The sequence below is a fragment of the Macaca thibetana genome, chromosome 10 (assembly GCF_024542745.1).
Source record: "Macaca thibetana thibetana isolate TM-01 chromosome 10, ASM2454274v1, whole genome shotgun sequence".
Taxonomy (NCBI): Eukaryota; Metazoa; Chordata; class Mammalia; order Primates; family Cercopithecidae; genus Macaca; species Macaca thibetana.
In genome coordinates, this window is record NC_065587.1 from 76,845,124 (window position 1) to 76,870,432 (window position 25,309).

At 38.2% G+C, this 25,309-nt stretch overlaps 1 protein-coding gene across 2 annotated transcripts in view; it reads left to right on the forward strand.

Moving 5' to 3' along the window:
* The window catches only part of PLCB1 (phospholipase C beta 1), a 741,541-nt gene that overhangs the window by 16,668 nt on the left and 699,564 nt on the right, over positions 1 to 25,309 (forward strand). For both annotated transcript variants that reach the window (XM_050807500.1, XM_050807501.1), the window contains exon 2: positions 1,584 to 1,661. In XM_050807500.1, the coding sequence (XP_050663457.1) occupies positions 1,584 to 1,661 (78 nt within the window). The remainder of the gene's footprint in view (positions 1 to 1,583; positions 1,662 to 25,309) is intronic.

The following is a 25,309-nucleotide window of genomic DNA, read 5'->3' on the forward strand; positions in this document are numbered from 1 at the left end:
CAGCTTTAAACAGGAAGGAGATAGGACACATGCTCTATGAATGAAGTTTTAGGACTTCATGCTAAATAAAATGAGGCAAACACAAAAGGACAAATATTACACAATTTTACTTATATAACTACTTAAAATAGTCAAATTATTTAATTACCTGGAGTAGTCAAATTCATAGATACAGAAAGTAAGAATGGTGGTTGCCAGGTTATGGGGGGAGGAGGGAATGAGGAATTAGTGTTTAAGGCATGTGGCATTTCAATTTGGGAAGATGAAAAGTACTGAAGATGGATGGTGCTGATGGCAGCACAGCAAGGTGAATGCATGTAATAACACTGAAAAGTATATTAGAAAAGAGTAAATGTTATGTTCTGTGTATTTTACTACAGTAACACAGAATATTCTGATAAACTTACATTTAGTATTTTGATACATCTGTTTTTAAATATAATCCACTATAATAATAATGAACATTTTTATGTGGCATACGTGCCCAGATGCTTTACCCCAAATTATCCTAGCTAATTCTCACGACAACCTTCTGAGTTACGTATTATGATTATCCCCTTCTTTTTTCAGTTGTGTAAAGCTATGCACTGAGACAGGACAGGCAGGAATTTGAACCCAAGAGAAGAACATCTTCCAGAACCGAGCTCTTACAATAAAACAATATATAGATAAAAATCGTTCATACTACTCTGCCCATTAGGAAGAAAAAAGTCCCTATGCCAAAATTATCTCTCAAGTTCTAATTTTCATTACAAATTCTTTTAATAAGCTAGATGATATGACACACTATGGTTGTGCGTATGAAACAGTTGAAAAAACTGGCAATTTATGTCTAAAAAATGCAATTCCTGCAAAGGCCTGAGTGTTTCAGGATAAAAATCCATATCCAGTGATATGTATTTTCTTGTGCAGATAGTATGTCTTTCTGAAAATTGCTAAGAGAAAAGAACACGTGTTTTAGAAATGTTTAATATTGTAATTACAATGTGGGCAAGTTTTGCTTTGTACTATGCATGCCTTCAACTTTGAAGACTATTTACCTATGATGTTTTATTTTAGCATGTAAAATTGAAATTTGCAGCAAGTTTGTATATATCTTTCTGAATATGTAGAAGATGGCCTTATTTACAGTTACCTTGGAAACAGGGATGCTCAAATGCTATGTTTTACTCTATTACAATTAAAAATCATTTTATGGAGCAAATGTAATTTAAAATACTATTCTTAAGCATGGATTTTAGTTAATATTAATCATAAAAATATGTAATGATGTTTAGTCCTAAAATTATTTGAAAAACTAAATACAGATTTTTAATAGAAAACATACCTTAATCAATAAATGCATAATGGCTTTTTCCGTTACAAGTTATGTATAAGTATTCTGATTATTAGGAAAGTACTTCAGTTACATAATGGATAATTCCATGAAGTTAAAAATGCCATGTCTAATTTCTTTTGAAATTTTTCTTAATAATTGACTACTTTGGAGACTCTCCTTACAATTATTACTTCTTAAATAACTCCTGGATAGATTTTTCTACAATTATATATGTTGATATTCATGTTTCTTCTTACATTTCTAGGACTCAACTATTGTTACTCCAATTATTTTGAGGACTGACCCTCAGGGATTTTTCTTTTACTGGACAGATCAAAACAAGGTAAGAAATGAGATATGTCTTTCTTACATTTTTCCATCGTTTACTACTTTGAAAAGTATTTACGTATCTTGTCTATAGAAGAACATCCATTCTACAGATCTTTTGCAGTTTATTTAAATGTTCCACTTTTAAAGAATATCTAAGGTATTCTTAGAATTTAGGACTTTTCAAAGTCACTAGTTTGAAATAGTAGATTTGCTAAATTCTGGAGCAACTGGTATTTTTGGTACTGCTTATATTATGTGTTAGGATAAGAACAGGGGAATTTGAATTACACTTGGTGTAGAACATAATTAGCCAGCTTTCCTGATTTAAGTCCCCACCCATAAAGGATGAAGAAAAATGATGAGAAAATAACTTTTGACCCAGTAGCCATACCCGTTGGCTTTTCTTTCTCTCTCTTTTCCCCTATGCTGTTCATTAAGGACTCTCTCAGAATCAGCAGGAATTTGGCCTTGATAATTTGTTTATGTCAGAAAATCAAGAATAAAATTCCTTTAGCCTATTCCTTCAGTTGTCAGGAATTTCTTACTAAATTAGCTTTCTGCCCACAATAGCATGAATTTATTATCTCATTTATTATGAAACCAATTGATGATTCTGTACTGAATTATTAAAAAGTAGAATATCTGCTGATCATAAGATTTATTTGGAGTTTAATGGGCAGTTAGACGAGAACACTCGTGGAAAGTGGTTATTATTTCAAGCATCATTGCCACAGTCCTACACTTGAACCTCAGAGGCCACAGAATATAGAATGTTTTTGTTCTCTAAGTTTTGATATATGGAGAAATGAGATAGGGTTTATTGAGAATGCTAAATACATGTTGAAAACAGTAGAATAATAATAGTATACCATTAAAACAGCTGCAACCTCCACAGTTACTGATGAAGGAGGAACAAATTGTTAGCTCTGTCAAAACTCTAAATTAGTTTCTTATGTCCAAAGTTCCTGGAGTTAGTTGCCTGTCAGCTTTGCCTTCTGTCTCTGAGGCAAGCTCAATTATACCAGTGTCTGGTCCCAGGGCCACTCCTGAATGAGCCTGTTTACACATCATTCAAAAGGCAAATTTCAGTTGTTGTCCTGGAGTTAGATTTGAAATCAGTGTGCTGTGGAACCATGTGTGGCTGTAGAAGTGGAGGTAAACCACAGACCCTATGCTAATGTCAAAAATTGTATTTGAGTAGGATTTCCTACTTAACACTCACATTTATTATTGGGTGTGTTAATCGCTTTGGCTTAGACATTCTGTTTGGTTTCCTGCTGTTATGTGTGAAACAATGGCTTGCAAGAAGTTTTGTTTTTGGGTGTTTTTTTCTTCTCTTAAAGGATATTTTTAGAACTGTTGAAACTATATTCATGAAAGATGTATTTATAATGCCTAGAACATTTCTAGAGTTTGGGTATTTGTACAAGAGACCAAACTGTCAGTTTGATTTTTCAACTTGTAGATCAAGCTTCTATAAAAGCAACAGAAGATATTCTGGGATTTTTAAATAATTCATGGCAACTCAGTTAAACTCCCCTCTAGACCAATCATCAATATTTATTTGCTTAATAAAGAAAAAGGGTTTAGGACCAAAGCCTCTTTGTTGCATCTCTATTGTGAACCCAGTATTTCGACCCATGTTTATTTTCAAATGCAGGAAAATTTGTTTTAATTTTTTCACAAACTTTTTAATCTTGGTTGTAATGCTGTTTATGACCCACTGAAACAGATAATGTGGTAGCAATTCCTTTTATCACGTTATTACTTTTCTTTTCATGGATATTACTCTTACAGTTCTAGCTAACAGATAGAAATAGTAAATTTGATTTTTCACTTTCTAAATACCGAAGTCATCTCTCAGTCATTTATCAGAATTTGGAGGCTTATTTCTTAGTGATCATATATCTTAGAATCCAAAAGATGAGAGGATTTAAGAAAAAAAAAAATTAGACTTACCATGCTTTCAAGTTTGTCATTTTCTTTCTGGCTTTAAGCCCAGTCCTGGAACCAGCAAGAGTGATTCATCCACTTTTAGGAGATGGACGACTCTAAGTGATGAATTAGAGTAAATGTGTGCTAGAAGAAATGGTGCATGCAAATAAAAGATGGCACGCCAAGCTTTTAGTGGGTGTTTTTGCATAAGATCATTTGAAGGTACATGGATGAATGGTACAATCATGATGCTACTTAGAGGGCCACTTTTTAAAAAATATTTTTATCTGGCAATTAGTTTTAGGAATCTGCCACGTGTATCATAGAGATAATCTCTCAGAGAACAAGAAAATGTGATACCTTTAAGTTTATCCCTTGATTTTATGCACTGTGTTTTCCATTGGTAGGGAAGCTTGCACTGGTGTTTATTGTAATATGCCTCTCTTCTCCCTTTGGGCTTCTTCTAATATATTCCCTCTTTGGTTCATGAAGCTTATACCAAAGTACTTGGATTAGCAATCATCTGAGGTCTAGTCTGTTCAGAGGTGAGCAGAAATCCCTAGCAGGGAGGATTTTACAAGAGTTTTTTGTTTTTCTTTTTTATAGCATTGGAGGTAAATGGTCACATTGTATGGTGTTCTGTGCATGTCCTCTTGTCATGGCTACATCAGATCTTGTATCAGAGCCACTTATTTCAAGCCACTGGCTTTCCCCTCTGTAGACAATGACATGTTGCCTTCCAAAACCCCTTCTCTGATTTGTCACCATAGAAATGATAGGTGACAAAGAAGACAGCACAGATGATGAATTTAGGAATCAAAAACTAAAGCTAGCGAGTCATTTTTAGGTAGCAGAAATGTGTTTTAGTGAAACACTGACAGAATGTTTGGAGTTGGTGGAAGCAGATAAATATGAATATCGTTTTTAGGGATAAATGTTTATGCTTTGTGCCAGCTCTGGACTTATTTTAATAATTCTTTTCACTGTATTGTTGGCTCTGTAAATCTTATTGAATAAAATGAGCAAAAATGAGTTTCTGAATATGACTATTTTAAGGAGAGTGGTTTTTCTTGTGTAAGTGTAGGTGATGTGAAGAGGATGAATTTATTTGTAAGTCACGGGTGAGAAGGGAGTCCTGCACAGCCTGAGTCCTTGAGAGGTGGCATGCATTAGGCTATAACTTTTCTCTGGATCCGTGCCATGTGAGCACTAAAAAACCGACACAGGAAGTATTAGCTGTGAAAACCATGTGAACTGTAAGAATCTTCTCCACCGGTTTTGAAAGAAAGGCTAAAGAGGAAAAAAAGTGTCAATGTTGAGTTAACCAAAACCTATCCTGCTAGAATATGAAAAAAAATTAGACCTTTGCCTTGCAACTTGATGCCGTGCTTCTGTGCCAAGGTTGGTGTAAAAATAAAACTAGTCACCACTAGTTCAGATCCAAGAAGTTCAATATAGTTCAGTAAACTCTTCCTTGTCTTCATACAACTGGAGCTTGGGGGAAGGGAAAAGGAACACATCGTTAAATTTAAAAAGGAATGGGAGGAAAAACACACGTTTTACATGAAGAACTCCTATTACTTTCTTTTTTTGTTACAAATCTTATTTATTTTTAATGTTGTGGATCATATACAAGTATCTTTTTATCTGTAAAAGAGTAAAGCAATGTAACTACCTTTAAACTGCACTCTCCTATTGATTCTAACCCTAGTTCTCTATCCAGAGTCAACTAATAGCTTCATGGTTTCTTTGTAGATCTCTTTTAAATAAATTTGTGCATGCGTAACTATGGAAATACTTCATTTTGTTTTGCTTATGTCTATTTTTATACTAAGTCACATCATATTACTTTAACTATTCCACAATTTCCTTTTTACCATACAGTGTGTCTTAGAGAATTTTTCAAGTTAGTACATGTGTGTCTATATCATTCTGTTAAATTGGTCTATCTTAGGGAGTTTTTCGGGTTAGTACATGTGTATCTATCACATTCTTTCGTATTGCTCTATCGTATGTTAAATAATTGATTAGCAAATTTTATTTAAGAATACAAAAGTTCTCATTGATGGATTCCTGGTGTTTGTTTCTAATTTGGGATTACAAAGAATCCTGTAATATGGAGTAATAGTCAGCTGTGTGTAGCCCTCTCTGGGAATATGGGTCAGGGATTCCCTAAGGTAAATGCTGAGAAATGCGATTGCTGATTCAAGGTTACACCTATCCTAAATTATAGTTAATGGCTGTACCATTTTATAACCTGACCCATCTCATATGAGTGGAACTGTTTTCTTAAGCCCAACCAACAGTAACAGGAATATTTTAATTTTTGCCCAACTGATGCAACTGCTATATCACCTTGTTTTAATCTGCCATTGCCTGATTTGCTAGTAAACTGTGTATATTATCATATGTTCATTGGCCATTTCAGTTTTTCCTTACATGGATTGCCTATTTATATCTCTTGCCCTTGTGTTGACAGTTCTCTGTGTATTCTAGATGTACTCCTTTAGCTGTTATAAATGTTGCAATTACACTCTTCCTGTCTGTGGTTTGTCTTTGACTTTCTTAACATCTAATTTATGGGTAACAAAAGATGACTTGAAGCTTTAAATTTTGATGTAGTTACGTTCCAACTACCTCCCCACTTTTTGCTTCCTTTAAGATATTTCTGATTCCTTCTCATCACCATTATGAATCTAGGTTTTTAATCCATATGTAATGTATTATGAGGACTGGTGTGAGGTGGAGCTCTAACTTCAATTTCTTCATATCACTCGTAGTGCTGACATTTCACCACCTGGTTTGGATAGCCCAAAGATCTGTTATGTTTTAATACCTGTGGACTGCTGGGTTCTGATTTCCTACTTCATTTTTATCTCATTTATTTTCTGCCTTTCATACTTTGTGGCTCAAAGAGTGTAATTCTTTTTGTTTACCCGTGATCCTAGATTAGAGATTTAAATTTATACCTGCATATTTAATCATTTCTAGAGACTTAGCACAAGAAAGATTGGTTCTACAATCTATGCCATCTGCCATCTTGTTCTGGCCTGTGAATTTGCATGAGACACCATTCTGGATGTTTGTACACAGTGATGATTCAGTTTCCATTAATGGCAACCATAGATAGTCTTCTCTTATGATAACCTTAAATTTCTACAGAGTTCAAAAGCAAAGTTTAAAAGTTAAATATTTACATAAGTCACAGTAACATTTTTCAGCATGAGTCCAGAGTTCAAAAATATTTTGAATGATGCATCATAAATGTCAACAAGAAAATCTAGTGATTTCCTATTAAAAATAGTCTGACTTCCATAAAGAACTACTGGGCACCACACATTTCATTAATGATTTTTAGCAGTGAGGCTTTCTCTTTGGGATATACTTCTCTAGGGTATCCCAAAATTATCAACTTTGACCCTTCTTGTGTATGATAAGGGATAGGTCATACAGGAGTCCACTGAGTGATTAAATGCAATGATGTAGTTATAAATTTAGAAGACAAATGCTATTCATTTTATTTGGTAACTTTACCTAAAGGTTGAAACAATAACTTACATTATCTAGAAAAAAAAAAAAACCCAAAAAACAAAACAAAAAAAAAACACCAGAATTCACGTGAGGATTGCTTTGTGAGGGCTGGGATTGTTCCTTGGCCTGGAGCAGTGTATCAGTCATTGTTGACTCAGCAGCAGCATCTGGGCACTAAGTCTTTTCCTTCACCTTCCTTGAATTTCCTTCACCAGCATTGATGATATTAATAGCTAGGATAGACACAGTGCCATATCTGTACCCTCTTCCTCACCACTCCTGAGAACACAAGCTGGGCTCCAGTGGCTGGCCAGTGCCTGCATTCTTTTTCATTGTCTGGCTACTAGAACTCACATTGCTACCCATGCAGCTGCCCAGAAGTTCCTGGCAATGCATGCTCACCCTAACCAATGAGATTCAGTGGATAAATACCACAGCTCCCTCACCTCTTGGGTGGGATAACTTAAAGGTGCATGCTTTATATTATATCCTAGAATTCTCTAGTGGATTAAGCCCAGTTACCTACAGTGGTAAGTGGCTTAAAAATGTTCCCCTTATGGGTTTCCTTTCCTTCCTGTCTCACTTCTCCACTCCTGATTGTGTGTTTTTTTTTTTTTGAGACGGAGTCTCGGTCTGTCGCCCAGGCTGGAGTGTAGTGGCGCAATCTCGGCTCACTGCAAGCTCCGCCTCCCGGGTTCATGCCATTCTCCTGCCTCAGCCTCCCGAGTAGCTGGGACTACAGGTGCCCGCCACCGCGCCCGGCTAATTTTTTCTATTTTTAGTAGAGACGGGGTTTCACCGTGGTCTCGATCTCCTGACCTTGTGATCCACCCGCCTCGGCCTCCCAAAGTGCTGGGATTACAGGCGTGATTGTGTTTTAAAATCACCTCTAAAATAAACTACTTTTACTAGAATCCTTATCTAGGAATTGCTTAATGCAGATGCATAGTGCTTAACAACTTAATATAGATGCCCCCAAATGAAGGGTTTTAGAAGGATTCCTTGGTTAAGAGAGATTGGAATATATTAGGTGAACACTTTTGTTTGAAGCCAAGTCTGGTTTTCCTAAAACAGTCCTAATTTGAGAAGCCCAAAGCTCGTTGAGGAAACCAGTTTTGAAGCTGTGACAGATGTGGATTGTCACAGTCTGGCTCTGCTGTTTATTTAATGAGTCACCCTCAGTGAATCTCTTTAAAAATCAAAGCCTTGGTATCATGATCTATAAGATGGGTATTACTCTCTCAGTGTTGTTGTGAACATTCAATGTGTAAAATGAATGACTTAGGGTAACACCTGCTACTTTGTAACTCCTCCATCCTTTGTGGTGACTTTTATTATTGCTGCATAATAAACAATTATTCTCTAGCCAAACAATTGTCCATAAGTATTAGGGACTACAAAAATGTGCTGTTTTGAAAACCAAGTGAGCATTTATTTATGTATATCTTTTTATTCCTTTTTTCTTCTTCAAGGCAACATTGACTTGTTTTCTGTTTAGACTCTGCTGTGGTCTTTTCATCTGAAACATTGAAGCTTAGGTCTGTTTGGTCAAATAAGATGTTTATTTATGTATTTCATAATGTTTTGGGAACAGAGCCATGGAAGGCAAAAGAAGGATTTATTGTTTAAAAGACTTTCCCTCCGAGGCTAATTTGCTAATAAATACTTCATCATAGGTGAAAGTTTCTTGGACCCTTGGGAATTTGAAGCATCGTATGGAACAACTTTTAAGATGATTTAGAGGACTTTGATAGGTGAAAATTGTATTATTCACAAGAAGAATTGGACACAATCATGGTTGCCTGTGCCTTTTTCCTAAGATAATCACTTTAGGATTGTGACAACTACATGGGCATCAGGCCACTCCTCTTCCTTCCTACTCACCAAGATCTTAGTGTTTTTGAGGATAGTTTAGCCACGAAGCCAAGGTTCAGATTGTTGAGGAACAAATCTGTCCTCACCATATCAACTTCCAGGTTAAGTTTTTCCACTTTATTAACATTACCTTCTTTTCACTTCTGTGACTCCCCAAAGATTTTGCGCCAGTAAACTCTGGCTAGCGTCGAATAGACATGCTGTGATGCCTTAGCTTATGTAGACACAATGTTATTAGAATGGAATCATTTACAAGTTCTTCTTAGAGGATGTGATTCATGATTTTTTGGTAGAATTTCTAATTGAAGTGTAGCCTCTTAAAGTATATTTTAAAATTAGGCTAGTCATTTTGAGATGGTTTCATTGCAGCTTCTTTGGAATCATTTTTAGGGTAGAAATGCATTACTACGATTTTGTGTCACCATCACCACACTTCATTATGCACATAACAACAGCAATGCTTGTTTTAATATATTGTAACCACAGTTTAGAAACATGTAATATCACAAAAATTCATTACTCCTAATATAATTTAATTACAAAATTATTCCTTGGTTTTATAAGTTGCATATATTTAGCTCTTCCTACTATTTTAGGAGAAATTAAATTGGATACTTTCCATGCTAGTAAGCTATTATAATGGAATATTTGTACTTTTTGATGCCAAAAAATGGTTCGAGACATTGGATTGGCAGAATATGTGAAGGAAATACATTCTACACATTGTTCATTATTTAACTTCCTGTTATGGAGAAAATTCCTTTGACTTTGTTACAAATAGAATCCCTGGGTACTTGGTATTGATATAATGCCATGCTCTTTTGTTTGAATTAAAAGTGTTGTAGGTAGAGTAGGCATTTTTGGTTGTTCTGCAATTCATTTTCTTGCCAATTCAAGATTGTTTGATGGTACTGATGGAGACATTGTTGTATTAGTCCATTTTCGTGCTGCTGATAAGACATACCTGAAACTGGGCAGTTTACAAAAGAAAGAGGTCTCACCCACAACCCATGGGAATTCAAGATGAGATTTGGGTAGGGACACAGCAAAACCATATCATTCTGCCTGTGGCCCCTCCCAAATCTCATGTCCTAATATTTCAAAACCAATCATGTCTTTCCAACAGTCCCCCAAAGTCTTAACCCATTTCAGCATAAATCAGAAGTCCACAGTCCAAAGTCTAATCCTTGACAAAGCAATTCCCTTCTGCCTATAAGCCTGTAAAATCAAAAGCTAGTTAATTTCTAGATACAATGGAGGTATAGGCATTGGGTAAATAGAGCCATTCCAAATGGGAGAAACTGGCCAAAACAAAGGGGCTACAAGGCCTCATGCAAGTCCAGAATCCAGCGGGATAGTCAAATCTTAAAGCTCCAGAATGATCTCCTTTGACTCCATGTCTCACATGTAGGTCACTGTGATGCAAGAGATGGACTCCTATGGCCTTGGGCTACTCTGCTTCTGTGGCTTTGCAGGGTACAGCCCACCTCCTGGCTGCTTTCATGGGCTGGCATTGATGTCTGTGGCTTTTCCAGGGCCACAGTGCAAGTTGTAGGTGAATCTACCATTCCGGAGTCTGGAGGATGGTGGCCTTCTCACAGATCCACTAGGCAATGCCCCAGTTGGGACTCTGTGTGAGGACTCCAACCCCACATTTCCCTTCTGCATCACCCTAGCAGAGGTTCTCCATGAGAGCTCCACCCCAGCAGCAAGCTTCTGCCTGGATATCCAGGTGTTTCCATACATCCTCTGAAATCTAGGCAGGGGTTCCCAAACCTCAATTCTTGACTTCTGTGCACCCATAGGCTCAACACCATGTGGAAGCTGCTAAGGCTTGGTGCTTTCACTTTCTGAAGCCATGGCCCATGTTCTACATTGGCCCCTTTCAGACACAGAGTGGCTGGGATGTAGGGCATCAAGTCCCTAGGCTACCACAGCACAGGGACCCTGGGCCAATCCCATAAGACCATTTATTCCTTCCAGGCCTCCAGGCCTGTGATGGGAGGGGCTGCCATGAAGACATCTGACATGCCCTGGAGCCATTTTCCCCATTGTCTTGGGGATTAATATTTGGCTCCTTGTTACTTATACAAGTTTCTGCACCCAGCTTGAATTTCTCCTCAGAAAATGGGATTTTCTTTTCTATTGCATTGTCAGGCTGCAAATTTTCTGAACTTTTATGCTCTGTTTCCCATATAAAACTGAATGTGTTTAACAGTACCCAAGTCACCTCTTGAATGCTTTGCTGCTTAGAAATTTCTTCCTCCAGGCTGGGTGTGGTGGTTCATGCCTGTAATCCCAGCACTTTGGAGGCCAAGGCGGGCGGATCACCTGAGATCAGGAGTTTGGGGCCAGCCTGACCAACATGGAGAAACCCCATCTCTACTAAAAACACAAAATTAGCCAGGCATGGTGACACATACCTGTAATCCCAGCTACTCGGGAAGGCTGAGGCAAATCGCTTGAACTTGGGAATTGGAGGTTGCAGTGAGCCAGGATCACACCATTGTACTCCAGCCTGGGCAACAAGAGCAAAACTCCATCTCAAAAAAAAAAAAAAAAAAAGGAAATTTCTTCCACCAGATACCCTAAATCATCTCTCTCTAGTTCAAAGTTCCCTAAATCTCCAGGGCAGGGGCAAAATGCTGCCAGTCTGTTTGCTAAAACATAACAAGAGTCACCTTTACTCCAGTTCCCAATGAGTTCCTCATCTCCATCTGAGACCACCTCAGCCTGGACCTTGTTGTTCATATCACTATCAGCATTTTTGTCAAAGCCATTCAACAAGTCTTTAGGAAGTTCCAAACTTTTCCACATTTTCCTGTCTTCTTCTGAGCTCTCCAAACTGTTCCAACCTCTGCTTGCTACCCAGTTGCAAAGTCGCTTCCCCAATTTTGGGTATCTTTTCAGCAACACCACACTACTGGTACCAATGTACTGTATTAGTCCATTTTCATGCCACTGATAAAGACATACTCAAGACTGGACAATTTATAAAAGAAAGAGGTTTAATGGGATTACAGTTCCACATGGCTGGGGTGGCCTCACAATCATGGTGGAAGGTGAGAGGCACGTCTCACATGATGTCAGGCAAGAGAAAAGGGCTTCTACAGGGAAACTCCTGTTTTTAAAACCATTAGATCTCGTGAGACTTATTCACTATCATGAGAATAGCACAGGAAAGACCTGCCCCTATGATTCCATTACCTCCCATCAGGTCCCTCCTACAACACAGGGGAATTCAAGATGAGATTTGGGTGGGGACACAGCCAGACCTATCACTTGTCAAGCTCTTTCTTATATTTAATCAGCAAGACAAGTCTCTTTTTGTCTTTTGGTAAAACAAATTTAGATTGATTGTTGGATTATTTAAACATTTATCACACACACAAAATATTAAAACAAATAATATAATTACTTCCACTTTAAAATATTTAATATTTTAAATTTACTTTAAGTAATTTAAAAGGCAAAAATGCAAACTTTGAACAACTGACTTGTTAGGAAGTTGGTACCTATTATAAATAAGTTTCTGAAATCTAGGGAAGCACGTAATATTCACTAATTTACTTTGCACATACCTTTTCATCATTGTTATTATTATCCTTGTTATCCTTAGCACCACCAACAGCAAACATATATATGCTGTTTTATCCATGCCAGGCACAATTCTAATAATATGTAGTTTGTATATTTATAGCATATACATATTTTTTACATATATTTATATAGTATATGTAGCATATGTATACTTATAGTCTATAATAGTATGTATATTGTGCATATATGCTACATATATACATACATAGTGTGTCTATATGCTGTGCTACATATATACATACATAGTGTGTATATACTTACACATATATATGGTGTGTGTTGGCAGACATATGCAATTTTGTCATTTCCATAATCCTATAAAGGACAGTGCTACTATTATCTACCTTTAAAAGTAGGTAAACTGAAGTGTGCACAGAAGTTGTCATGACCTCTGATCATACAGTTGGTTAATGGCAGAGTCAGGAATAGAAAGAAGAGTGGCAGCGCAGTCTGGCTCTATGTTCTGGCTCTTAACTTTTTGCTGTTTGAAGAAGCTGTTTAATATGTAAAGTTAAGTTTACCTGCAGGATTCTTTTCCTTGGATCTATTTGAAAAAGAAACCTCAGTAGGCCTAGTACATTTGCCAGGAAAAGACAAACTGTGTGAAGAAGGTATTCTCAAGTTGGGCTGCACATTGAAATGACAGGGGAAGCCTCAAAGGATGCTACTGCCTGGACTTCCTGCCTCCAGAGAATCTGACTTAATTGGTCTGGGGTGTGGTCAGAACATTAGACTTTTTTTTTTTTTTTTTGAAAGCTCCTCATTTGATTCTAATGTACAGCCAAGGTGAACACGGATAGAAAGCAAGCTGACCTTACAAATTAATTCAGTAAACTTCCTGAAAGGATGTGCTCCCTTTGCCTTTCCTGCCTGTGGCGTGGCCTACTTTCTACTCAGAAGTAATACTCCACGTGAGCAACTCCAGGCCCTACCAAATTCTGAATTATTCGACTATGATTGGATAACATTCCTTACACCGTGCTTAATGAGGCAATAAATTACTAGCAGTTTTTAGAATGAGTCTCAATATCTAAGGTTGAATCAAAATAGATTTTTTCTTATATTCTGTCGATTAAAATTTTTTTAACTTTCCATTCCCTGAATGTTACAGGTATTAGCTGCTTCTTTTATCCTTACCAAACATGTCCTCAGAATTCAAGCCCTGTTTATTAACCTTATATTTGTGTTTTTTCAGACCCTTGTTTAGATCACGGTACTATGTAAATTCCATACTTAATTAAATTAGCTGCACCCTTGAATAAGTGAATGTGGTTTTAACAATGACCTTATATAACTATTTTATTTTATATCTAATTTTTCATTTCTGGATACAAAGGCAGATATTATCTTATTAAATTGCAGTATTATGTCATTTCTTATCAATTTGTAGGACTGCTTCCTTAACTGAGACATATACTCAACTGGGCAAACCAGAGAGAACTAGATAATTTCAGGTGTGACAGGAAGTTTGCCTGTCATCACCTCTACATGATACATTTCAGAATAGTAAAATTCACATTTCTCCTGTTAGAATGTTTGGTTTTTTATTCTGCTTCTATAGGGAATGGGGATCGTGGTAATGATTTTTCATGAGATTTCTCCCTGGCATTGTGCAAAACTCCCCACTTAGGAACTGTGGTCTGGAAATTATATTGCATCATGGCAAACAATGCACCTGTGTGAAATGAATGCTTCAGTGAAAAGTTTTATGGGACAGAGCTAGTTACTATGCTAAGAAACTAATGACTGTGCTGGTATACATAATGGATTCTATTTTTAGATGAACATTTGGTCCTATAGCATGGCTTCATTATGCAAGAGGACAGAAGTTTCAGCATTATATTGTGAATATAGAGACATTAATATATCAGAGTATATGCCTTCTTAGATACTAAAGTGACTTTTTCATGTATTTTAGCCTGGCATAGTTCATAATTAGAAGAAAAAAGTAAAGAGCAAAAACAGAATTCCAAAATTTCAGGTTTCTGGTGTTTGTAGGTTGAGTTTTTCCAACATTTGTCTGCAAGGAAAGGATTCAAGCTCAAATGGTTTTATTTGGGAAGTGACCCCAGAAAGTGTGGGTAGGGCAGTGGGGAAGTGAGGCAGGCAAGGGATGACAGCCATTAAAGGGTGAGCTATCAAATAAATTACCACGGTGGACAAGTGAAGCTGCATCCCATTGGAGAGCTCTGGGAGACAATGCAGAGGGGAGAGGGAGCAGTGGTATACCCACCAGTTCCTAATAATCAGTGATTGGGCCAGCTCTCTCAGGGATTATCTTCTCAGCTCTTCTGCCAGCATCTCCTAGAGACTGAGGGGCTTCCAGGCCAGTGGGCCCCAGGCTTTGAGAAATCCCTCAGACATAGATGCAGTTGGAAGCTGTCAGTCGGCATACATGAAAACACATGGGTACCAACAGCAGCAGCCACTCTGGTGGCTTTAATTTCGGGTAAGTCAGACTTAAAATCTGTATCACAGTGTGCAAACTGGAGCCTGCACCCATTCACGAACAGTTCTTGCTTGGCCTGTGCAAATAATTAAATACATAAACATGAGTTGCCAGCATTAAAAAATCTGCAGGTTCATATACAGATCTGGATTTCTCAAAAAATCGGAGGCGTGGCAATGCCAGCCGACATCACCCCATGGCCGCATTTGGCTGGGGCAGTGCGGCAGCTGCCTGCTTTAGAGAGGGCGTGTGGTATGCAATCTGCCACAGTTCCCAGCAGGCTAGCCTATCTAATTTACATGACCTTTATGCTCATTTAGGCATTTGAGTATAAATATCGGGCCTCTATGATAACATCCTATACTGGAAGCTTCAGTAAGCTAATGATTGCAAAGCTTCATATGGAATGAGGTTAATTCTGTCACAGTGGGCCTATTGGAGTGCTGTGGCATAAAGACTAGATTTTTACAGTGGAAAAATGGCTGAAGGTCAGTGTATCCAGGTCTTGCTCGTAATGGCCATAAGCAAAGCAATTATGCTTCAATCCCAATTCTTCTCTGTGAAATATGGATCTGAAGTGTAGGCGCCCTTAGGTCCCTCTCTGACTTAAAAGGCTATTATTCCAAAGTAACTTTCAGGTGTCATTTTGCTAGGTAAGATTTATAAATATGAGTCCTTGGCAAAGGATTTTCATGTTGAATTGGGCCATTAATCTAGGGAAAATAAGAATGGTGGACTCCAGGACACCAGGCAGAATGACTTTCCTTGGTTCCCTTGGTCGAATGAATGGGATTAACTTCACCCCCAGATCAAGGCAGTGAGCATTGACTGGTTTAGCCAACCAGTGTAGTCCACCCTTTTCTCACCGTAGAGCTGTGCTGTCTCATACAGTAGCCTCTAGACTCATGTCACTGTTTACGGTTAAGTTTTAATTAATTAAAATTAAATTAAAAGTTCAGTTTCTCAATCCCACTACCTACCTTTCAGGTGCTCACTAGCCACCTGTGCCCAGGTGCCATTCATGTCATTGCAGAATATGTTATTGGACATCACTGCACAGAGCTTGGATCAAGAATGGCTTTTTAGAGTCAATGCAAAGTTTCTTGCAATAAGAAGCTTCCTTGAATTTGTGGGGAAAGAAACTTTCCTTCTTTTTCTGGATTATGTGCTGCAAGGATGTAATATCTGGACTCACTTTTGTTATCTTGTTCCCATGAAAGAAGATATTGGAGTAGCTCAGATGCTACTTTGGGAGACAAAACGGGAAGCTAGCCCTGCAGAAGACAAGCCAATGAAGAACCAAGTCCTTAATGATGCCAATAGAGATGCCAGATCAGTCCATTTCAATTCCATGATTGAATCAATCCCCTTCATAGGCTATGCCAGTTTAAGATAGAGTGTTTGTCCCTTTGCAGTTAGAATTACTGACTGACACATTAGACAAGCATTATTTGAAGGAAGGCAGGGTCTCTGATGTTAAAGATCCAGCTACATCTGGCCCATAAACTTGAAGGACAAATAAAAGTGGGAATAGAATTTGTTAACTCTGTCAGTGGCTATCATTTCCTGTACAAGATATTATTGTTAGTTTTGTATATTTTCTAATCTGGGCTTTAACATTTCAAGGATAATTTTAGTGGCTTCTAGCCATCTTGAGGAAGGAATATGTCTTGAGAAACATGGGGAAAATTGAAAACTGTACAGAGAATATAAGTTGTTGGCAACTTTGTATGTTAACCTAATAGCCATAAGGGTACCATGATAATTTCTGGGGAAGGAAAGTCGAACTTATTAATGAACTGTTGTGCTGCAGACATTGTGCCAGGATACCTTATGCAGACAAACTATCACATGAATTCATCAATTGATTGATTTTTTTCCATTTTGCTTTGAGGAAACTGAGGCTATGGATAGGGTGATTTTTACTCTGGAAGACTCTCTAACCCTGCCAATTTAGAATGGAGCCCTCTCTTCTGTTCTTCTCGAATACCTTGTGCCTTCCTTTACCTTAGCACTTTTAAATGCTATGTTGATTCTGTCTGACTCGTTTTCCTTTCCCAGTGAATGATGAAGGCCTTGAATTCAGGGACTTTACCCCATTTGTTTGGCATTTTGAGTACACTGCTAACATACAGTCATTGCTCAATCGATGTGTGTCAAATGAATGAAACTTACAAAGGCTGTGCATCTTGTCTAAGGTTACAGGTTACTAAGTGGTGGAAAGCCAGATCCGTCAGGTCCAAAACCAATGACCTTTCAATAGTTCATTCATTAAAACCCTCTCCTTCTTGTTTAAATCTCCAGCTGTCTTACTCTTAGCAGTTTATGTGACCTCTGCCACCTGGAGAAGAGAGAAAACACAGTATTCCCTGCCACCAGACCTAAAAGTACACTTTCATTTACAGCTGCTTTCTTCTGTCTCCCTCTTCCTTTCCCAGCCCATCCTTTCCACTTTGACCCTGGACCCTAGCTTCTGAATGATTTCACACTAAAATTGATCCCTTCCCTTTCTTGTGTTGTCAATATTTCCCCTGTAACCAAATCTGTACATCAGTATTAAACATGACATGCTTACCCATCTTAAAAGAAAACCCTATATCCCCTCTTGACCCTCACTGACTACTTCCTTTCTTTCTTGCTTGCACTCATAGCAAGCTTCTTCAAAGACCTGCCTGTGCTCTCTCCATTATTCTCACCTTTCACCAACTCATCAATCCATATCAACCTGGATTCTGTACCCACTACTCCTCCAAGTTACTCTTTCTTAACCCATCAATGACCTTCACATTTTAAAACATGCTGGCCATCTTGAGCTCTGTGGTGCTTGATTATTTTTATCATAATTTTACATTGTTGATAACCCCATTTTCCTTGAAACATTTTCTTTCCTTGACTTTCTTTTTCTCCTACCTCTTCCTACCTCTCCAGCCACACGTTCCCAGTCTACTTTGCTGACTGTAAGTTGCAGTCCTTCTCTACTCACATTTTAGGGAATCTCACCTGCACTTACAACTTCTTTTACCATCTGGATACATTGGCTCCCAATTTCACGTCACTTTCCAATGCCCTTTTCCTGAGATACCAGAAAGCAGCATTTCCAAGATTGGTGTCATGCCCTTCCTCCCTTAAACCTTGACCTGGTCATGCTTCCTTCCCTGAAAGTCTTCCTTAACACCTTCTTTTCCACCTTCCCTCCAAGTTCTTGGCCCGTTTCCTTTTGTGCTCCATCCACAATAGCCACACTAGCCTTCTTCTATTTCCCTAGACACGGCATATTTCTTTCTGCTGAAAATTTTCACAATACTTTTCCTCTGCTTGGAACATACGTTTTCTCCCCATGCATGAGCCCCTCCCCTGCTTCACCACACTTCTCACAGTTGTAATCAAATGTTTTTTACACAGTTATGTAATATCCAGCTCCCGTATTAGGATGTTGACTCAATGAGAGCAGAGTCCAGTATTGTCCTTGTCCGTGTTTAAGACCTGGCTCTCCTGGTGGGAAAAGTAACTTGTAGCATTTGCCAATTTCCATGGTGTAAATACTGTAGTGTCTGATTTTGAGATATGGATACATCATCACTGAACACAGATTTGGAAAGTGAAGGGTACAGTTGGCTCTCATAAGCTTACAAGCTTGCCCCAGCACACCACTAGGACAGATGCTTGTCTGTCTTATTGACTGCTGTATTTTCATGAGCTGGGGCAGTGCTTGGCACATGGCAGGAACTCAAAGACTATTAGTTGGAGGAGTGAATGTGGTGTTTTTATTCCCACTGGAAATATAATAAAAATGCTAATGCTTCAGAGAAAAATGAAATATTTTTTTAAATTTTAGAATTGGTCCCAGCCTGAAAGTTTATCATATGCAATCCCTTTGTTTTTCTTCATTAGAATTGAGGGTCAGGAAGTGAGATCTGCCACCATCACATAGCTATCTGATAAATGAGCCCTGGTTAAAATACTCATCTTTTAATTACCAACCAATGCTCTTTCTACTGTAGTGCATTGTCATTTCTAAAAGGAAAGTAATTTCTTTCTACTAGTGATTTAGTTCAGATTACATTATTAGGTAGTGATATAGTTGAACATATAAATAAATCTGCTTTACAAAAGAAAAAGCAATATTTTATCATTTCTTTTTAAATTATGAGTTGTCTCTTAAGAGGGATTTCCCTTTTGTCTTTTTCCTCTTTAATATTCTGATGTACTTATTTATAGAACAAAGACATTAGTCAGCGTTTTTGGTGTAGCAAACCACCCCAAAACTTATACCTTAAAACAACCACCATTTTTTTGAGGTCACCTTTCTTTGGGTTGACAATCTGGTGCAGGCTCTGGGGGATCATTCTGGTCTCAGCTGGGCTCCTTCTGGCTTCTGCAGCTACCCGTGGGTTGGATGTGTGGCTTTGCTGATATGGCTGGCCTCTCCGATCTGAGGCTTCAGCTAGGATGGCTAGGTGGACTTGTATCTGGCCCATGTGGTCTCTCATCTTCCAGCAGGCTAGTCCAGCTTCTTCTGGCAGTTCATTGGCAGAGTTCTGAGACACAGTAGAAGCTGCAAAGCCCCAGAAGCAGAATTGCCATACTGGCACTTCTGCCACATTTTCTATGCCAAAGCAAATCATTCGTAGGTTGGGGAAATAGATGCCACCTATTGATGACAAGATCTGAAAAGTCACACCGCAAAGAGGCACAGTTACGGTGAAATGAATAACTTGTGGCTGTTTTTGCATTAAATACAAAAAAGTTATTTCTTCTTCAAATTAGTAGAAGATTGTCTCTGTGATGGGAGAGAACTGACTGACAGCTTCCTCATATCTCTGAAATATTAAGGCAATATGAAGTGCCCCACCTGGACAATTGTGTTAATTGTGTATGCCCAGTATTAGAGCACTTACACTGCAGTGAGGTGGGTGTCTCTCACCATACCCTAGACTTGGAGGTCCCTGATTGGTGTTCTGAAAGAAGAAGATCCTTGTGAGGTTATAGGGAAGTAAAGCTGCATCCCAGCCTGGTGCACAGACAGTAGCCTCCTAGCAACATCTCTTAAAGCAGATGGTGTTTTTGGACATATTGAGGAGTGAAGTGGGTTGGGAGCAGTTGCAACAAGAGAGGGAAACCTTAAGTCATCTTTGAGGATACTAGTTTGTTGTGCTATTCTGTTTCTTCCTAAATGATTTGGAAGTGATTTTTCTGTGCCTGGTATAATCTGTTTTTTTTTTTTTTCCTTTTTTTTTTTTTTTGTACCCTGTGTTGGGAAATGGAAATAATTCAAAATCTGTAAAAACACTGGGAAATGGAAATCAAACTTTGGGATTCTTTACGGCTGAAAAATGATGATGGGAAATGTTTTGCAGTAGAGAGGTGGAAATCATTTCAGACCGCTTCTCCTAGCTGGGGCCTACAACATGCATTTTTCTGGGAAGAAAAGTACATGAGTTTGACCAAGGAAAAGCTTGGTAGGTTTTGTCAATGAAGAATGAAAAGGGATCGGTCCTTATCTGAGCTCATCTTTTTTTTTTTGAGCTGAGTGTGCTCTTGGAAAATGTAGGCATCTGTGAATTTATATCTGACTGAGCTGACAGGCCATGTAGTGAAGGGGAAGGAAGGCCATTATCTAGTAAATGTATATTGGGTGGGGAGCCACTGAGGTTAAAAAATTCAGCCTACTGCCATCTCTTCACTTTGTGCTGTATGGAAGTTGTTCATGACTTCCCTAGTTGTTCTTTTGTCAGATACCCTGTATGAGATTATAGACTCTGAAATACAGTTCCCAGGGTTCAAAACCTGCCTCGAACACCATGTATCTCTGAGGAAGACATTTAACTCACTCTGAGCTTCAATGTTCTCTTCTACAAGCTAGAAATAAGGAATCTCAAGAGGATTAAATGAGATAACACATGTGAAACACTTGGCACAACATACATGCTGATAGGTGCTTCACACCTGCTACTGATTTTTAGGATACATTTTAGTAAATTTGAATATATATTGTGTGAATCTGAACTAGGAGAGGTATTCGGATACTTCTGATTCATATTCTGAGTCTTTTTGCACCCAATTTGATTGAAACATCAGGGCCCCCAAAGAATGCCAGTGTCTCAGGTTGCAGATAATAGTGCCAAGTTGCAGATGAAGTCCTTAGTTGGACAACTGTCTAAGAGTTAGTAGATCCACTCATACTCCCAGGAACTTGGAGTGCAGATTTTGATGCCTGAATTCAGAGAGGACATGGTGCATAGTGCATGTGGCCAAGGTCTGCAATTGCTTCTGGTCTATTGCATCTTAGAAATGGAAGGCTGAAGGGGAGAAGATAGTTTGTCATCAAAACTAAGGTTCTGGACAAGTTTGGAGGGCTCAATTGCTGGGCTGGCCCTGGAGAATGAGACTGAATTCTCAACCCTTTGAAAACAGGTGCCATGTTTGATTTCTTTTTGTGTCAGCGAGGCATCTTCTATTAAAAGAATGGCATTAGGGTCTCAGTCAAGATGGCCTGAGGCATTCAGTTAAAGGGACACTAATTTATTCCTCGTGCTGGTCAGTGTCAAGGTTCTGCTCCTGTTCTCCTGCATCCCTGTGTACCCACCTTGGATATTTGTTTTAGTATCTGAGATCTCTAGTTGGGAAAACCTACCAAAGTAATAAACTATTCTATCCATTGTAAGGACAAATAGGAAAATCTTACTGACTCTAGGAGAAAATAGCATGTATTTCTTCTTTTCTTTCTTTTTTTTGAAATAGACTATTTCAAATCCTAAAGTAGCTTCACTTGACATTTACAGAGCACATGTCATAAACTCTATTTAAAAACAGAGATAAGAAGGGGGAAGCACTCAAAAATATAACTGGAGTAATCAGTTTCATTCAAAATGTAAGTGGGAGAATCAGAATAGAAAATAATGTGATTTGCAGATTTATTTTAAATCACATCTAAATTTTTAGATTTGCAAGGTCTGAGTGGAAAAAAAGAGTGTCATTGCTTAGAACTTCTTAGGAAAACAAATCAATAAATCTGTAGGAAATAGGCTGTGTGGTGAGCCTTATTTGGTTTCCAGTTTTTGACAGAGAAGAAGCGTATCATACTGAAAGGGTATATACTTGGTACATAGAAGCAAGGCGACCTTTAATCTCTGACTTTATATAAACATAAAAACCATGAATAGAAAAGACTGAGCCTAAGAAGAAATTAAAAAGGAGCCCTGAATCTATGAGGCTGAGCCATATGAAATAGTCATAACAGTAGGCCAAAAATGGCCAAACGCAGGCGGTTTCTCATAGGCCAATATTACTGTTGTTCTAAGAGAGCAACAGCATTACTTTTGCTTAGTTGACCATCCAATTATGACAGTTTAGAACCTCATATTGATGTGGCAAACATGAGTTAACTTCTCTATTGTTAATGGATATGATTTTATTCTAATTTAGATCTGATTTAAAATAAATCTGCAAATCACATTATTTTCTATTCTGATTCTCCCACTTACATTTTGAATGAAACTGATTACTCCAGTGATATTTTTGAGTACTTCCCCCTTCTTACCTCTGTTTTTAAATAGAGTTTATGACATGTGCTCTGTAAATATCAAGTGAGGTTACTTTAGTGTATGGTGCAACATTTTATAAATAACAAGAAAGAGTATGCTACTTTCAAGACTATCACGTTTAATATATATAATATATAAGCATGTAAAATATATGTAACATATACATAAAATGCATACAAATTATGTACATTTAATTGAGGACAAATATAAGTGTTGCCCAAGAGGTCAGCTTCAAATTGGAATTTGAGGGAAATAAGCTTCAAATTTGTTTCTCATCTATTCATCATTTTATTTGTTTGTATGTTATTTTTGTTGTTGTTGTTGTATGGGCGAAGTACTGGTTTAGGTTACTTCTTTTGTATTAGAGGGTGGTGGTCAAAAGTACATACTCTGAACCCCATCTGCCTGGGTTTGAATCCCAGCTGCATCCCTTGTGGGCTGTGTGATTTTGAGTAAGTGACTTAACCTCTGTGCACCTCAGTTTTAACATACATGAAGAGAGGATAATATTAGTACTCCCTTCAGGTTGTGTTAGGGATTACATGAATTAATATAATGTGTTTGGATCAGAGCTTACCAAGTTAGAAGCACTAGGTTAGTGTTTATTATTATTACTTCTCATTCTAGTCTCCTTTATGAAACTTGTGTGCATAGGTTGTCTGGAGGATGACATTTTATCTTTTAAAGAGAGAAGCTGTACTACTTCTATTGTACCAGAAATTCATCTGAGAGCAGGTTACTTTCTCATCGTAAAGTCCATGCAAGCCAGATAAACCTATAGGGTAGCACTTCCTTAATTAGTTTACAATTTCTGAGGATTGGTTGGTAGGAGTAAACTGCCTCTGAGTATTCACTTGTCTGGGAGCTGTCCCATCTGTTGTTGCTTATCATATGTTCTAGTGCATTTTTTTTTCAGGTATGTCCTTTTCCACAAAGCAGTTTGGTGTAACCATTGTGACCCCAGTAAGCGATGGTTGGGGTCTATGTATAGGAATGTGCACCCTGAAATTCATTCACTTATTCAGCACAATTTTATTGAGCATCTACTGTTAGGCACTCTCTGTATCAGATATATTACAGATAATATATGACTACCTAAATGCATAGTAAGCAAGACATTGTACTATTGAGAGTAGTAAGAGTGATGAGAAGAGTTCAAGGAGGTAGTAGTAGTAATTGTTTTACATAGGTACTCAGGAAAGGAATCTCTGATAAGCTGATCTTTGAGCAGATATTTAAAGGCTGTGAGGGATAAGCCGTGTGGTTGGTTCTAAGCAAAAGAATTGGTAAATGTGAAGGTGTGTGACTTCTGGGATAGTTTGACAAACAGTTCAAGAGGCCAGTTGGCTGGAGTATAGTAAATGGGGATTGGAATCAGTAGTAGGAGGTGAGGTCAGAGAGATCGCTGAAGACAAGGGTGAATTATATTAGGTTTTTACAACCATTGTAAGGGCTTTGGGTTTTCTCTGCATGAAATTCAAAGATGTTATAAAGTTTTGAATAAAGATGTGATGTGATTGGACTTGGTTTTTTAAAAAAGGATCACTGAGACTTCTGATCTGTACAAGATGGCCAGATTAGATATTGGATCTGAACATTTTTCTTTGTTCTTCTTCCCTAAGTACGACTATACATCCCGAACATAATGTGAGAGGCAACCAGCAGAGAACTCTGAAAGGTGCTAAGAGGAAAGCAAACTGGTTTCGGGCATCAGGACCAGAGAAACAGCACAGGGCAGGGTATCTTGTTTCCCCTAGCCAATAAAAGAAGGTGCTCAGGACCAGCATTTTACAACCTCTGACCTAGCAATAGAAGGTGGCTCAGGGAAGCTCCTTCCTTTCATGGAATCCATCCACTGTCACCACGGAAGCCCAGCACCACTGGCAAAGGGATCAGTCGGGAATTCACTTATGGCTAGCCATACATGGGCAGGGTAAATGCTCTTCTTCCTGACCAGGCCTGGAACTTCTCCCTCTACCAAGAGATACAACACAGGGTCACCAGGTTGTGCCAGCAAAAGGGAGCCCATGCCTATGACAACAAGCAGCCTGGTCTGGGATACCTCTTTCTCCATGGGCCTGAAACTCCTCTCTCCTGCCCGGAGACACTGGGACTGCTGGGTGACACCAGGAAGAGGTATTTCACTACAACAAGCACTTAGCCTGTGAAGCCTGTTTGTCTCCGTAGACCCAAGATGCTGTTCCCTCACCAAGAGACACTAGAGGGTCAGGCTGAAGGAATCTGTCAGCCCCCTCAGGTACAGGGACCTTTGGAAGCCCCTCTCATATCATATAAACCAAGCAGACCAAAACAACACAGCAAAAGTTCTGAAAATTAAACCATCAGTGGAATAACAACCCACAAAAGTAGACCAGAACTCATGTGATAAACTTAAACCAGGGCGACCACCTGCTAAAAGGAAAGATTTGAATAGAATTTAGAGTCTTCTAAAATACACAAATAAAATGTCCGGGATACAACTGAAAGTTGCTTATCATACCAAGAACTGAGAAGATCACTGCTTGAGTCAGAAAATTTAGTCAACATCAAGATGAATCAGATTTTGGAATCATCTTACAAGAATTTTAAAGCAGCCACCACAACAAATATTTCAGCAATCAAAACCAAATTATTTTAAAACAAATGCAAAAATAGAAAACTTCAGCAAAAAAATAGAAGTTTTTTAAAAGAACCACATGTAAAAGATAAAACTGAAAAATATGATGG